This window comes from Dipodomys ordii, unplaced genomic scaffold, assembly GCF_000151885.1.
Source record: "Dipodomys ordii isolate 6190 unplaced genomic scaffold, Dord_2.0 Scaffold28, whole genome shotgun sequence".
In the NCBI taxonomy this organism is placed as follows: domain Eukaryota; kingdom Metazoa; phylum Chordata; class Mammalia; order Rodentia; family Heteromyidae; genus Dipodomys; species Dipodomys ordii.
Window position 1 is genome coordinate 1008041 of NW_012267244.1, and position 14913 is coordinate 1022953.

The 14913-nt window shown below is 36.1% G+C and overlaps 1 protein-coding gene across 1 annotated transcript in view; it reads right to left on the bottom strand.

The window, feature by feature from the left end:
• Window positions 1–14913, bottom strand: part of Adgrv1 (adhesion G protein-coupled receptor V1) — a 447493-nt gene that overhangs the window by 140563 nt on the left and 292017 nt on the right. The window contains exon 84 of the mRNA XM_013015810.1: window positions 9319–9497. Coding sequence (XP_012871264.1) covers window positions 9319–9497 — 179 coding nt within the window. The remainder of the gene's footprint in view (window positions 1–9318; window positions 9498–14913) is intronic.

Below are 14913 nucleotides of genomic sequence, written 5' to 3' on the forward strand. Positions count from 1 at the left end.
TGACTAAGAGCACATAGAAAGTGGGTGAGAAGGTGATGCCAACAATGACTCCAAATTATCTAACTTGAGCAGCTAGAGGAATAAGACGCTGATAATTAGTTGAGGACTGCAACCTAAGGAGGTTTTACACAGCTATACATAGAAACTGGAATCAAATTAGAACTGCTATCTTAAAAGTCTTGATATATTTGAAAATCTTCATTCAAGTTCTTTATATAAGTACTTGGGGCTGCACTTTTCTGTTAAGTGAAGGCAATTTTGGGTTATCAATCATTATTTAGTTTGACCTTTAGCATCACAAAAAAACAAGCAAAACAACACAAAACAAAAAAAAATACGAGGAAAAAATCTTGCTTCTATCTCCCTTTTTCCTCCTTCAGTCTTTCTTCTCTCTCTCCTTTTCCTCTTTTCTTCCTCCCCTTCCTTTTTCATCTCCTCCAACTTCTTCTTCTCTTTTCCTCTCTCTTGCATAAATTTTAGTTAGGACAGCACTCTATCACTTAGCCATATATCCAACCAGACAATTAGAAGTTTGAAGCAAGCTGTGGAACCAAATACCTTCTTGAGCATTTACTCACTTTATCAACCAGAATAGATAATCTATGAAGTTTAGAATAAATGGAGACATCCACTGTTAGTGTAGGATTGAATGCAATTAATTTAAACACATTTTAAAAGCAGCCATTCAAATTTATAAACACTAATTATGGAATCAAATTATCAAAACAGTGAGAGAACTTTAGAGTTCATTTAGTGGCCATTCAATGATGGACTCATCTACCTGGCCCTCCTAGGCTTTCTTTCTATATTGGTTATCATGTGAAGAAAGCCATGTTGGATCCCCAAGGCTTCTCTTTCTTAGATGAAGGGCTTATCATTACACTTCTACATGATGCCATGTGATATTTCCCTCTAACACTGCACTGTTTTGTAGCATTTCTCTTTAGCTTGGGTTTAGATTTGTTATTAAACCAATTACAAATAATCTCATCCCATATTGAACACCCTATCCTTAAGAACATTAAGAGGAAAAAGAAATAAAAATTACAATGTCTGTAGCATTCTTTTTGTTATGTTGGCATATCTTTTGCAAATACTGAAATTGGGGATGGGGAGAATTTGATATAGAGATGGGTGTTATAAATGTATTTAAAATGTTGAAATGAACTTATTGGCATAGAAAAGTCAAATGATACACTAATTAAGTGGATTATAACCACAATTTGATCTTACAGAGCAAAAATATAGGGATCTAGACATAAGAAAACAGTTTAAAGATGAAAAGTGCTTATGTTTTAATGAAGAAGAGTTTTATTTTTAAAATCAAATCTTTTCTGATTTCCATAATTTCTAAAAACAAATATTGACAAATTTTGTGTGAAAGACAAAAATCACACAACTCAAAAAATTAAATCTCTAAAAAAGTCCTCAAAGAAACAACTGCCCTATTAATAAGTGAGAGTTAAAGAGAGACTTCTCTGAAGAGGAAATAAGAATGGCCAATAGACACATGAAGAAATGCTCAACTTCTCTAGCCATAAAAGAAATGCAAATCAAAACAGCATTGAGATACCACCTCACTCTAGTTAGAATGGCTATAATCAAGAAATCTAATAACAACAGATGCTGGAGGAGATGTGGTCAAAATGGAACCTTACTGCATTGTTGGTGGGAGTGTAAATTTGTTCAACCACTCTAGAAAGCAGTATGGAGGTTTCTCAAAAGACTCCCCTATAACCCAGCAATCCCACTTCTGGGAATTTACCCAAATGACCACAAACAAGGCCATACTAAAGCTACCAGCACAACTATGTTTCTTGCAGCATTATTTACCATAGCTAAGATATGGAACCAACCCAGATGCCCCTCAGTAGATGAAAGGATCAAGAAAATGTTACACACACACACACACACACACACACACACACACACACAATGGAATTCTATGCTTCCCTCAGAAAGAATGGTACTGCCTCATTTGTAAGGAAATGGAAGGACTTGGAAAAATCATATTAAGTGAAAAATTATTTTAATTTATTAATTTTTTTCCTTTTTGTGCCATTCCCAGGGGATTGAACTCAGGATTTGAGTGCTTCTCCCAAGCTTCTTTTGCTCAAGATCAGTATTCAGTTCAAGTCAGTTTTACAATGATATTTCTAATGCTTTACTCCAATTGCTATTTCAGACACCTGTGTTGGTAACACTTTGAATTAAAATGTTGTCATTAGTCTTCCTGATTTTGCCTCTAGTTAATAAATTAGGAGGAAGTCAGTCCAAGATTCTTGAGGTGTCTGAGGTTCACCATTTGAGCCCATCTAAACCACTTGGGCCACAGCCCCACTTTCAGACCTTTTGGAAGCTTAGTAGAGATGAGTCTCACAGACTTTCCTGCCTGGACCTGATTTTTTGTTTTTTGGTTTTGGTACATGCTTTATTGTAAAAATGCTGTCCAGAGGGGTTACAGTGACATGAACAAGGTAATAAGTACTGAGCATTGTTCCTTCCTCCTTTGTTTTCCCTCTATCATCCCTTCCCTTCCACCTCTACAACTTACTGCCTCCCCTCCCCAACTCCCCGGCAGAGCCATACTCATTTTGATCTGTGATTCTCAGATCGAAGCCTGAGTGGCTATGATTATAGACCTGACCCACTAGCACCTGGCCCCACACTGGTCTTTACTCATAAGAATCATCAACATATCATCTGTGTGCCAGTGGCTCACACCTGTAATCTTACCTATTCAATAAGCTGAGATTTGAGAATCATGGTGCAAAGCCAGCTCAGGCAGAAAAGTCTATGAGACTCTTATTTCCAATTAACCACCAAAAAAGCAAGAAATGGAGCCCAAGTGGTATAGCACTAGCCTTCAACAGAAAAGCTCAGCACTAGCCTTCAACAAAAAAGCCCTGGGTTCAAGCCCCAGGACTGGCACAAAGCTACAGAATAGATAATAACAACCCCAAAGAGATGTGGAAATCTCTTTGAACAAGAACTGGGTTTCTTAAATTGTATTAAATGCCTCGTTTGACGAACTGTGGGCATTTCCTTTTTGATTAGAGAGGTATTTACAGCAGAACTTTCTGCATAAGTTAGCCATTTGTTTACTGAATAATGCACTGAAGATTTCTGATTACATAAAAGTTTTCAGTTTTCCAAACAATAGTCTCTGAGAGACTGCAAAATATTTTGCACTGCTCTTGAAATGTAAAGGCAGGCAACTAAAATCTTCATTTGGTATTTAACAATTAAGATGAAATGCAAATTATAAAACATCTTTGTTATTACAACTGTGCCTCCTGCAGTGTTACAATTATCTATTTCTAGTGCTTTATTCCTATTGCTATTTCAAATACCTATGTTGTTAACACTCTGAATTAAAATGTAGTCATTAGTCCTCCTATTTTGCCGTTAATTAGGAGGAAGTCAGTCCAAGAGTCTTGAGGCATCTCAGTTTCACCATTTGATCCCAACTAAATCACTTCAAATGTTCTCCACATGTTAATTGTATTATTATTACATTTGAATATTTTAATTAACACCAAACATATTATAAATACTTTTCTGAAATACTTTGATATCACACAAAAATCTCATTGTATGTATTAAAATGTAAATTTCCTTAAACATGGATAAGTGAAAGCTGTATTAATAGAGAGTAACAATTCAAAAAAGACAAAAATTAGAAGACTTAATACAGCCTACCTCTTGACTCAAAAAAAAAGAGGGAGAAAGAGTAAGAGAAAATCATTCAAATCCTTTCACATAAATGAAAGCTTCAAATTGTTGAAATGTATGAACAAATAAAAAATGAAACAAAATTGTTGAATAAATCTATGCAAATATATTGAAGCTCATAGGGTTGGGAATGAATAAATGAGGATATGCATTTTAGTATCTGGTACAGCTAAAAAATCTATCAAAACATATCTAATAAAAGAATGCAATTTTAAAAAACTATATGTAAAATAAAACAAGATCAGAACTGATAGATGGGCTCTGCTATGACTTATACTTTGAGTGTAGATAGCTGTATTTTTTTTTTTTTGTCGGTTGTGGGGCTTGAACTCTGGGCCTGGGCACTGTCCCTCAGCTCTTCAGCTCAAGGCTAGAGCTCTACCACTTGAGCCACAGCGCCACTTCTGGCTTTTTCTGCTCATGTGGTACTGAGAAATTGAACCCAGGGCCTCATGCATGTAAGGCAAGCACTCTACCACTGAGCCACCTTCCCAGCCCAATAGCTTCATTTTTTAAAAAGACAGCTTGACAATATCTTGTGTGTATGTGTGTGTGTGTGTGTGTGTGTGTGTGTGTGTGTGTGTGTGTGTGCACATTCCAAATTAAAATTTTACCCTATAAAAAATATTCTCGCCAACATAAAAGAGTTCCCCTAGCTGGTGTTATGACTTGGACATGGTTTCTCTGTGCTTCTGACAGAGTTTCATATTTTGAGCTTTTGTTTTCAGGATAGCAGGATTGAGAGAAGATGAGATTTCCAGGTAGACAGATCCTTAGGTCAACTGGAGACATACCAAATGAAGGGTTTTTGGCACTGAAGTATGTCTATGACTTTCTATTTTTCTATTTTTAAGATTAAATCTTGCCCCCATTGGACTTGTATGCTCAGGACCAAGTGAGTCTCTTACCCTAGTTCTTGAGTAACTGGGACTATGGGTCTATGCCAGGAGACCTGATTCCTGGCTTTCTGTTTTAAATTTTAATCAATCCCTTTCTCACACATGTGCTCTTGCCACAATATATTACAGCCAAGAGGCCCTTCACCAGAGCTGACTGGACACTAGCATCAAGTCTTGAAACCTTCAGAAGTGTGTGATAAATAAACCTCTTTCATTTAGGTTAGCTATCCTCTGCTATTTCATTACAATAATAAAACAACATAGCAATATTATAAAATAAAAACTGGAAATAGTTTAAAATCTACCAATAGAAGGTTGATAAACAATACAAGAGCAATATAATATAAAATGTAATTTATATATTGATATAGAAAATGGAAGCTTTATTGTAATATGGTGCTTTGGGGTCCCAATTTTCCCTTATGTAAAGTAATAAATGTTTATTTTATGATTATTATTATTTTTGGTTAAACTCTGGGCCTGGGCACTGTCCCTCAGCTCTTCAGCTCAAGGCTAGTGCTCTACCACTTGAGCCACAGTGCCACATCCATATTTTTCTGCTTATGGGTGCTAAGGAATCAAACCCAGGGCCTCATGAATGCAAGGCAAGCACTCTATCAGTGACCCACATTCCCAGCCCAGTAGTAAATGTTTCTAGATGCTAAGTCTATAGAATTCCAGGATAGCAGCCTGAACTAAGGAAGACCAAAGTTTTCAAGGTTTAGATAACTTTATTTTCTCATTTATGACTAAAAAACCCAATACAAAAAACAAATTCCAACTCAAGATGATGAAAGCTTCTGACTTTCAGAAATATGGAAGAGTATATTATTTGTAATCATAATGAAAAAAATGAGTGCAACCATTTCAGACTATCTGAAGGAAATAAAGTAGTAAGTAACCCCAGGTATTTCTAGGGTCAGTCATGTTTAAATGGGCCTGTCTGATCAATTATACGTAATTACTTTTTCATGTACAATACAATCTCACAGACCTCTGCATATGGCTCTCATCTCTTCCCTCCTTGTCCCAGGTACTATACATGCATTTCCCTTGCATTCATCCTCTCAATCCAAATCACAGTCCTGTGGCAAAGGTTTAATTATGCTTATTCTACAGAGGAAGAATTTCAGGTTCATTGAGGGGAGGTAAAGACTCACACAGCTAGAACACGGCAAAGTCAGTTTTTGACTCTGTCTCTTTACTTCCAAAGCTCCAATGAACAGCAGGAAGCTACTGAACTTCAATCTAGGAAAACTTTACTGACACATCTTAACATACATTGAGTAGAAGAAGCTTCCTAAAGTGAACATTTAAGGCTTTGCATTTCAGTATTGAAATGCTCTAAATATTAAACATATTTACTTAGGAGAAATCAGAGAGAGAGAGAGAGAAAGAGAGAGAGAGAGAGAGAGAGAGAGAGAGAGAGAGAGAGAATGTTTGGGGTTTACATCTGACCATTGAAACTCCATTTCCAAGGGTCAGCGAGCCAGGAAAAAGCAGAAGTAGAAAGAGTCATACAAAGTTGTCACTCAGTAGGTCAAGAAGCTTAGATGATACAACTCAATGCCCCTTTACTTCCTTACATATACAGTTTCTACCATTCAAAAAAATCAGACATACAAACAAACCCAAAATGGTCCCCCCCACATACATTCAACAATCATAATTAACCCATTCATTCACCCCTCTTTATTTTCAATTTATGTTACTTGCAGTCAGCTATTGTCTGACAATATTAACAGAACATTGAAAAAATAAATAGCTAATTAGTTCCAAGGTTGCATGATGCAAACTTGCACCACCGTATGCTTCCCACCTGGAATCTGAGACAACCTTTCTCCAGGATATACCTGTATGTGATGCCCACCTTTGAAATAACCATCTACTACCATAGCCCCACTGTGCTTGTGTTCAAGTAACCCTTATTTCGGTTAGTAATAATCCCAAAGTGCAGGAGTACTGATGTTGGCAAATTGTATAGTCAAAAGAGAAGCTATAAAGGACCTCTTTTCATAGGAAAGGTAAAACTTGAAATCAGTAAAGAAAGAAGAAAATTCTATGTTGTCATTGCTAAGGTCTATAGCAAGTTATTTTTAATCTTCAATTGTGCCTAATTTATAAGCTAAACATCATCACAGGAATGTGTGTATAGAAAATGGCATACATTAAGATTTGCTCCTGTCCACTGTGCTGGACATCCATGGAGGACCTTGGAAATGGCTCCCCAAAGATTAGAGGAAACAGTAGTACATTTTTTTTAAACTTTATCCTTTTATTTAAGGTCCTAGGGATTGAACTCAGGGTCTTGTACTTGCTAGGCAATTCTCAGATCTTTTTTTTTTTTTTGGGTCTGGTCGTGGGCCTGAACTCTGGGCCTGGGCGCTGTCCCGCAGCTCTTCAGCTCAAGGATAGAGCTTTACCACTTGAGCCACAGTGCCACTTCCGGCTTTCTTCTTTTTGCTTATGTGGTGCTGTGGAATCGAACCCAGGGCCTCATTCATGCAAGGCAAGCGCTCTACCACTGAGCCACCTTCCTCGCCCCAGTAGTACATTTTTTAATAAAAGAAATGACAAAGCCTCGCACTGTTGGCTCATGCCTATAATCCTAGCTACTCAGGAGGCTGTGATCTGAGGATCATGGTTTAAATCCAGCCCAGGCAGAAATGTCTGTGAGACTCTTATCTCCAATTAACCACCAGAAAACCAGAAGTGGTGCTGTGGCTCAAGTTGTAGAGCGCCAGCCATGAGCTGAAGAGATGAGGGACAGCACCCAGGCCCAGAGTTCAAGCTCCCTGACCGACCAAAAAAAAAAAAAAAGAAAGAAAGAAAGAAAGAAAATAAATAAAGAAATGAGAAGATACTAGTTTTTTTCCCCCATAGAATAGTTTAACAAATCAAAATTTTAAATGTGGTACTTGAAGTTAAAATTTAAATAGGATGTTGGACAAAGCTGAAGAATAGATCAGTGTGCTGGAAAATCTCAATTTTCTACTTGTTGAAGTAGAAAAAATTTACATTTTATATACAAAAGATACATAGAAATTATGTAAAATACGTTGAATGTATATAAAATGGTTATATTAGTCATTTAGTTATCATTTTAAAAGGGGGAAAGGAAACTATCAGTACTTAGAATCATCAATTTTTCTAAAACAAATGAGAACTATTAAATCACAACTTTATGAAGTACTAAAAATTTCCAGAGGGCTAAACACACAGAAGGTCATCTCATATAGACTCTGTGAAATTTAAAATTTAAAATAGAAGTTAGGGTGGGTAAAAAGATGTGTTTCTTTCAAAGAAAGGAAGACAAGAATGATAGCTAATTTCTTAAGAGAAACGATGAAAGCTAGAATACAAGAGTAGTAGTGTTTGTGGTGTGTGTGTGTGTGTGTGTGTGTGTGTGTGTGTGTGTGTGCGTGTGCCAGTCATGTAACTTGAACTCAGTGCCTGGGAGCTTTTCTGTTCAAGGCTAGCACTCTACCAATTGAGCTAGCTCTACTTTCAGCTTTTTGGTAGCTAATTTGAGAGAAGAGTCTCCTGGCTGGCTTTGAATCTCGATTCTCAGCTCTCAGCCTCCTGAGTAGTTAGGACAAAATATGTCATAGTAGTATAAATGTTCAGTATGAGAGAACAGAGAATCACCTTAAATCTCAATAAAACAAAAGGACTCTATCTTATCAGTATGTGTGTGTGTGTGTGTTTGAATGTAAGTCTTGTAACTAGTCTCCATTGTCTGAATGTGGTGTGGATTATTAATCTGTGATGGCATATGTGTAAAATACACTGGTAAGCATCAATAAGAAGTATTTAGGAATATAAGTATTTAATTATATAATTAGTCATATGCAATAATCTTATTGAATAACTTCTGCTTATATAGTAATTTACCTTTCAAAGATGTTTTGCATCTATTTAATTTTTCCCTTAACAATAAGCTGTGAAACACATAAATAATATTGTCCTCATAAGATTATAAATAGGCTACTCCTTCCTATTTAGAACTTCATTTGTTCTCTTATTTTCATTAGACCAAGAGACCTGGTTAAGCTTTTTTTTTTTGCTACCAAAGTTTGGATTTGCTTCTCCTTCACGTGGCATCAATACAAAAGCTGAGTAACTTTCAGATCTATAAAATACCAGATTCAAGATTAAGCCAGACATATGGGAAGTGTAGGTGAAGAAGTGCTAAATTTTCTATTACTAGAATACTTCAATGGGAATATTTAGGAAGATAATCTCATTGCCATGAACTTTCAGTCACTGCATTCACTCAGATGCTGTCTTTAGGTATCTTACCATTAACACGCCTCTTCCAGAAAACATATTCCTTAGATAATATGCCAAACTCCTTACCAAAAATTTATTACAGCTTTGACTTTTCTAGACATGATTGTCTACCTCCATCAATAAATTAAATTAGGCTTAGATACAAATTATATGAACTGTTGAATACCCTAACCCACTTGAGAATAATTGAAATTACCAAAGCTATTTAAGAACAATAAATTCTTCTTTAAAGGAGGGAGAGGAGGAAGGACAGCTCCAGACAATGTGCCAAGAGATCAATCATCTTTCTCAAAGGCCTGAGGTCAGAAGTGTTAGGCAACTGTCTTCCATCCAGCAAAGCTGCTGAGATACAAAGAGCTAAGGAGGCATGATGCTGCCTCAGAGTACTTACAGGTCACCATGAACAAGTCCGTAGATCTGTGGCATGTTTTGATGATAGATTCCTCTCAATATAATGATAAGGAGAATCACCACAAGAGATGGCAGTCCCCAACTCAAAAGGAAAAACAGCAGATATCGCCTCTCTGTGTGCTCATCATTCATCACCAGCACATACCAGAAATTCACAGACTAAGGAAGGAAGCACAAAGTGAACAGACTCAGATTAATGACACAGGACTCAGTCTCATCTGCTTTAGGATCTACTTAATAATTAGAGTTTTGATTGAATTGCTTTTCATTAATTCACACATTCACTCTTTCCTGTGCTCAGGAAATCCAGAACATTACACGATTCTTCAAACCTAGAGAAATTTTCACTTTTTCTGAACTATAGATTTTATTTTCTTTCATTTACTATTTACTCATATAATCTTCTATAATTGTTGTATAGATCTGTCCTTGAAGAAAGACAGCTTGATATTCAAACCAACTTTCTAGGTAAACCAACTTCATGCTTGTGGTGATAATGAAGCAAGCAAGCCCAGGTTTTCAGACAGTTTTGTACATAGAGTTGAACATAGGGAAGGAGCAGATACCATTCTAGTGATTAGGGACATTCTTGTAAAGTAAGCCGTGGGCTGTCTCAAGTAGGAGTATAGAACATGATTGTGCACAGAGGATAGCATTATTAGGGGTAGGATTTGTGGCTTGATTTCTTTCTCTTTTAACTCTCTTTTATATTCATTTATGTGTCAAACATATGTTGAGTGCTTAGCAAATTTCAGAAAGCCATCTAGCCTCAAAGACCCTAGCTGTGAAAGAGATGGAGGAGGGATTTACTATTCTGAATCTTAGATTCCAAATTTTGTGGGCCCAATATTTATTTTACAGTAAATACAATATCTTCTAGGTCTTATGAAGATAAAAATACACAAAGGACAAGTTCACAGGGAGTGATAAGCACATGGAGACAGATCTGGTAGATGAAAGGAATAAGGCATCTGAAACCTGTAAATCTTATTATTGGCTCATAATGAAGACCAATGTAGGCTTCCAGAATCTGTCTGTTACTGTTTCCTTTCCATGAAAGAATGTTTGTATTTAATTTTCATTTAGTACAGTAATGATATTGAATGTTACATTGGACATGGTTTATATAGTAATATATCACTTAGAACATGGTGGACTATGAGTAGAAATGTAGAAATTTTATATACACAATTACATTAAGAAGACAATATTAATAAATAGCAGTTCCAAGGCCTTGGTTTCTTTCTGTGTACAACAATGCAATGTAAAGATTAAATATGATGTGTAAAATACTAAATGCTTATGTTTATGAAATAAAGTTAAAGATGGCATGTAAAATACTAACCATCTGTAGACAATGGGACTACTTTCCTAAAATGTCCAATGAGGATGCAATATAAAGACAAATCACAGAAGACCAAAACCAAGCAGTGATACAATGAAAACTTTTTCCATGTGAAACATAAGCATGCCTAATGTTCGTGGGAAGACTTTTAGCTGTTGTTTGTGGAGGCTTCGAAATAAGATTCTATCTGGACTAAATTAGCCTTGAGGGATTAGCATTAGGCTAAGCGAGGGAAGGTTAAAAGTAGTTGGTTACTTAGAGATTTCTGTCTTTGATTTTATGTCCTGTCAACACTCTTTATCTGCTTACATCTGTAATTATAAAGCATGTTTTGAATTGTTGCTCATGTAAATTTGTTCTAGCTCCTTAAAAAAAACAGTGGGTTCAAAAGATTCTTTTTTTTCCCCCTAGATCTGCCATAGATATTTGGACCCAAACAAGTGGGATGCTCCAACTGTCTGATGCTGAGGTCGTTAGACAGCCTGTTAGGGGAGGCAAAATTGCACAAAACAAGGATCACTGATTAACCCATCTTTGAAATATAAATACTGATTATTTACATTAAGTAGCTGTTTGTGTGCATCAGTGGTGCATGGTACCATCAAGCATGTGATGGGGAAAACGCAGAAAGGAAAGGGCAGATTGGTAAATGACTTTCGAGTCAAGTGATGGGTATATGATTTGAGATATTTTCAAATTGTCTGGCATAGACAGGAGCTCCATTAGTTAGAGAAACTGAGCCTTTTAGTCACCATTTGACTTTTACCAAAGGCTCAGATAAGATTAAGTGAAGTATAATTGTTAGATTTATATATGTCATCTTCTTCAGTGAGACTGATTCTTCACTACAAAGCAAAATAAGCTCCAAATGTCCTATAAGCTGTTGCCAATTGAATAAATAGCTAAATTAAATCCTCCATAACAGAAGTACACTCAAAGGGCAACATTTTGCTTTCTGTATCAAGTATAGGCTATGGAAGGGAAATATTATTCAACAAAACAACACTTAGTTCTAGAAATACTAAGTAGCGCACATATAAGACTTGTTAGGACTAATTTATTTCAAATTTTACTTCAGCTTTATGCAACTATAGTAAGGTATACTTCCTAGACCTTGAGTTGCCCTTTTCTAAAGCTATTCCTAGAATTTTCCCCAACACAGGCAGAATGATCCCAGAAGCTGTGAGCCTCATGGTTGGAACTCACTTGCCACAGCAGACTTGATCAGGAGGAGAACACCAACCCATAATGAGCCAATCTTTTATTACTTATGTCCTTGTAGTTCTGTGATAGTCTAGGTTGATCAACTGGAATAAGAGGATTTATGAGTTGTAGTGGTTGTTGTAATCCCAGCACAGTGAGGATAGAAAGTATAGAGTGGGAAAAAAAGAAAATATAGAGTGGACATGCAACTTCCTTTTCTATTCACTCACAGACCCTCCTGAGGTATAACTGCACTGGAAGTTCTGGGGGTTTAATCGGTTATATTATATATTTAGTATTTCTTTCATACTTTCTTTCCTTTTTCTTTTCCTTTGGTCGGTCGTGGGGCTTGAACTCTGGGCCTGGACGCTTTCCCTCAGCTCTTCAGCTCAAGGTGAGTGTTCTCCCACTTGAGCCAAGCACCACTACTGCCTTTTTCTGCTTATGTGGTGCTGAGGTATCAAAACCAGGGCCTCATGCATGCAAAGCATGAGCCTCCTTCCCAGCCCCATTCTTTCATACTTTCAATGTATGTTTAAGTTAGCTCAACTTCCTTATTCATTTGTTTTCCAAAAACATTTGACAGAGATCAACATGCAATCTTGAAGAAGTGGGGTGAACAATCTCTAGTCACTCCCACTCTTAAAAACAAAAATGACAGAATATTGACTTTGTTCCTATGCCCAAGTTCAAGGCTTCCTTTTCCATTGTAATCTAACTTGAGATCATTAAAAATCACCATGTTTGCACAGTAGTTTCATGTTGACTGATACAAGTGCCCCATGAATCTTAGTGTCTGTATGCTCTGACATAATGTAATGAAGGGTATCAATCAGCCTCACTCAAACATACTATGTGTAGCTAAGCGTGACTTTCTGCTCATTGTCTATCTTGAATTTTTCCTGCTAAAAATAAAATGTGATCTGAAAAATGAATATCTAAATCTCTATTTATATTTCTACCTCTAAACTTTAAAAAATCTTGTTAGAATTTGTTAAAGCTGAGCCATCTCAAGACCAGCTGATATCACCATGTAGTCATGTTATACTTTTTGCTAAAATGTTATAAAAAATTTACGAGGTATAGTAAGCTGACCTGAGCGTTTCTATAATTCATATACATTCAGAATACCAAGCTATCTAGTCTTAAGATTATTTAAACTAGTCTGGAACAATCACAGAAGACAAGTCCAAAAAGATTCAAATCACCCCACAGACCATTTGGAAAGGTACAACAACAAAACTGAAGTTTAGAAACCCAGAGGTACAAAAAGCAGGGACACTGTTGGTTAAGACACATCTTTAATATCAACTCTAAATCAACATCATTCTTATTATTTCTCATCTTTTTATTTTCATTATTACTTATCAGTAAAGGATGATGTACATGATGTTGTACACTGACTACAATTACCAATATATGAAGATATACTAGTTGGTATATTTGGTTAACTGTTGGTACTTGGAGAAGTTAAAAGTCAATTTTAATACACATAAGGAAAACTATGTATTTCTGAGATTTTTCCCAGGAAAGAGTGAATCTACACAAAGGAGGATTCGCAAAGACCACCCCAAGATAAACATACTGATGAAGAATAAATTATGTGAACACTACATAATATATTTGTTTTTGAAAAAAACTATATAAATTTGATAAGATGTATTGATTAAGAAGTGGATTTTTCTTTTGACATCACTGATAACTAATATAATTTGGCTCCTTTGGGTTCCAGTGTTCTAATATAAAGTAGGTTGAACTATAAGGTGTTAATTTCCAGATATGTGTTTGAATTATTGTGCAAATTATGACTACTTGAGTGAAAATATGAATGGCAATGATATGCAGTCTATAATGTATCAATACAGACCTTGCACATTTCACAACCATGTCTTCTTATTAAGAGATGAAGAAACAGGCAAGAAGGGAAGAACTTGGGTTTCTCATTGAGTTGAGAGTAGAACACAGTCAAAGCACCTTCATAGACCAATAGACCAATATTTTCTTTTCTTTTTGTCCTTTCTTTCTTTCTTTCTTTCTTTCTTTCTTTCTTTCTTTCTTTCTTTCTTTCTTTCTTTCTTTCTTTCTTTCTTTCTTCCTTCCTTCTTTCCTTCCTTCCTTTCTTTTCTTTCTTTCTTTCTTTTTCTTCTTATCTTTCTGTGCATGTTTGGCTTGTTAGGGACTGGCACTCCACCATTTGAGCCATACCTCTAACCTAGTTTCTTGCTAGTTATTGTAGAGATGGACTCTCCTGTATTTTCAGCCTGAGCTAGCACTGAATCTCAAAATCCTCCAGATATCTGCCTCTTAGGTATGTGGGATTACATGAAGCCTAATTTAGTTTAACATGTATTTCCATAGAAATTCATATAATGTTGTCGAGATTCTTATATAAATGAGTTTATTTCTTGTCCTCCCTTTGCACTTCATATGCAACTAGAGATGCATTTTCTTGGCAGAAATACATATGCAGATACCATTTCTCCTCATTCATACTCTCCTTAACATGTAATGGAAAATTTAAAAAGTTTACTGGAATATAAATAGCTGAAAGTTAATTATAAGCAGTGACAGATTGATTTTTGTGTAACTAGCACATAAAGTGAAAAACTTCAGTAGATTTTTGTTGTTTTTTTTTTGTTTATTTTTGATCTGTAATGGGGCTTGAACTCTGGGCCTGGGTGCTGTCCCTCAGCTCTTCAGCTCAAGGCTAGCGTTCTACCACAGTACCACTTCTGGTTTTTTGGTGGTTTATTGGAGATAAGAGTCTCAAGGATTTCCCTGCCCAGGCTGGCTTTGAACCATGATCCTCAGATCTCAGCCTCCTGAATAGCTAGGATTACAAGTGTGAGCCACTGGTGCTTGGCAACTTTAGTAGGTTGTTTTATATAGCCAGAATTGTAACAACTATTTTATAATTTGGTATAATCCTAAACATGTATCTGTTTGTCTATCTTTATTTGAAGCTGAGCATGTTAGATCAAGCCTAAAATCCCAGCTATTTGGTAGGTGCAAATGAGGGAACTGCAG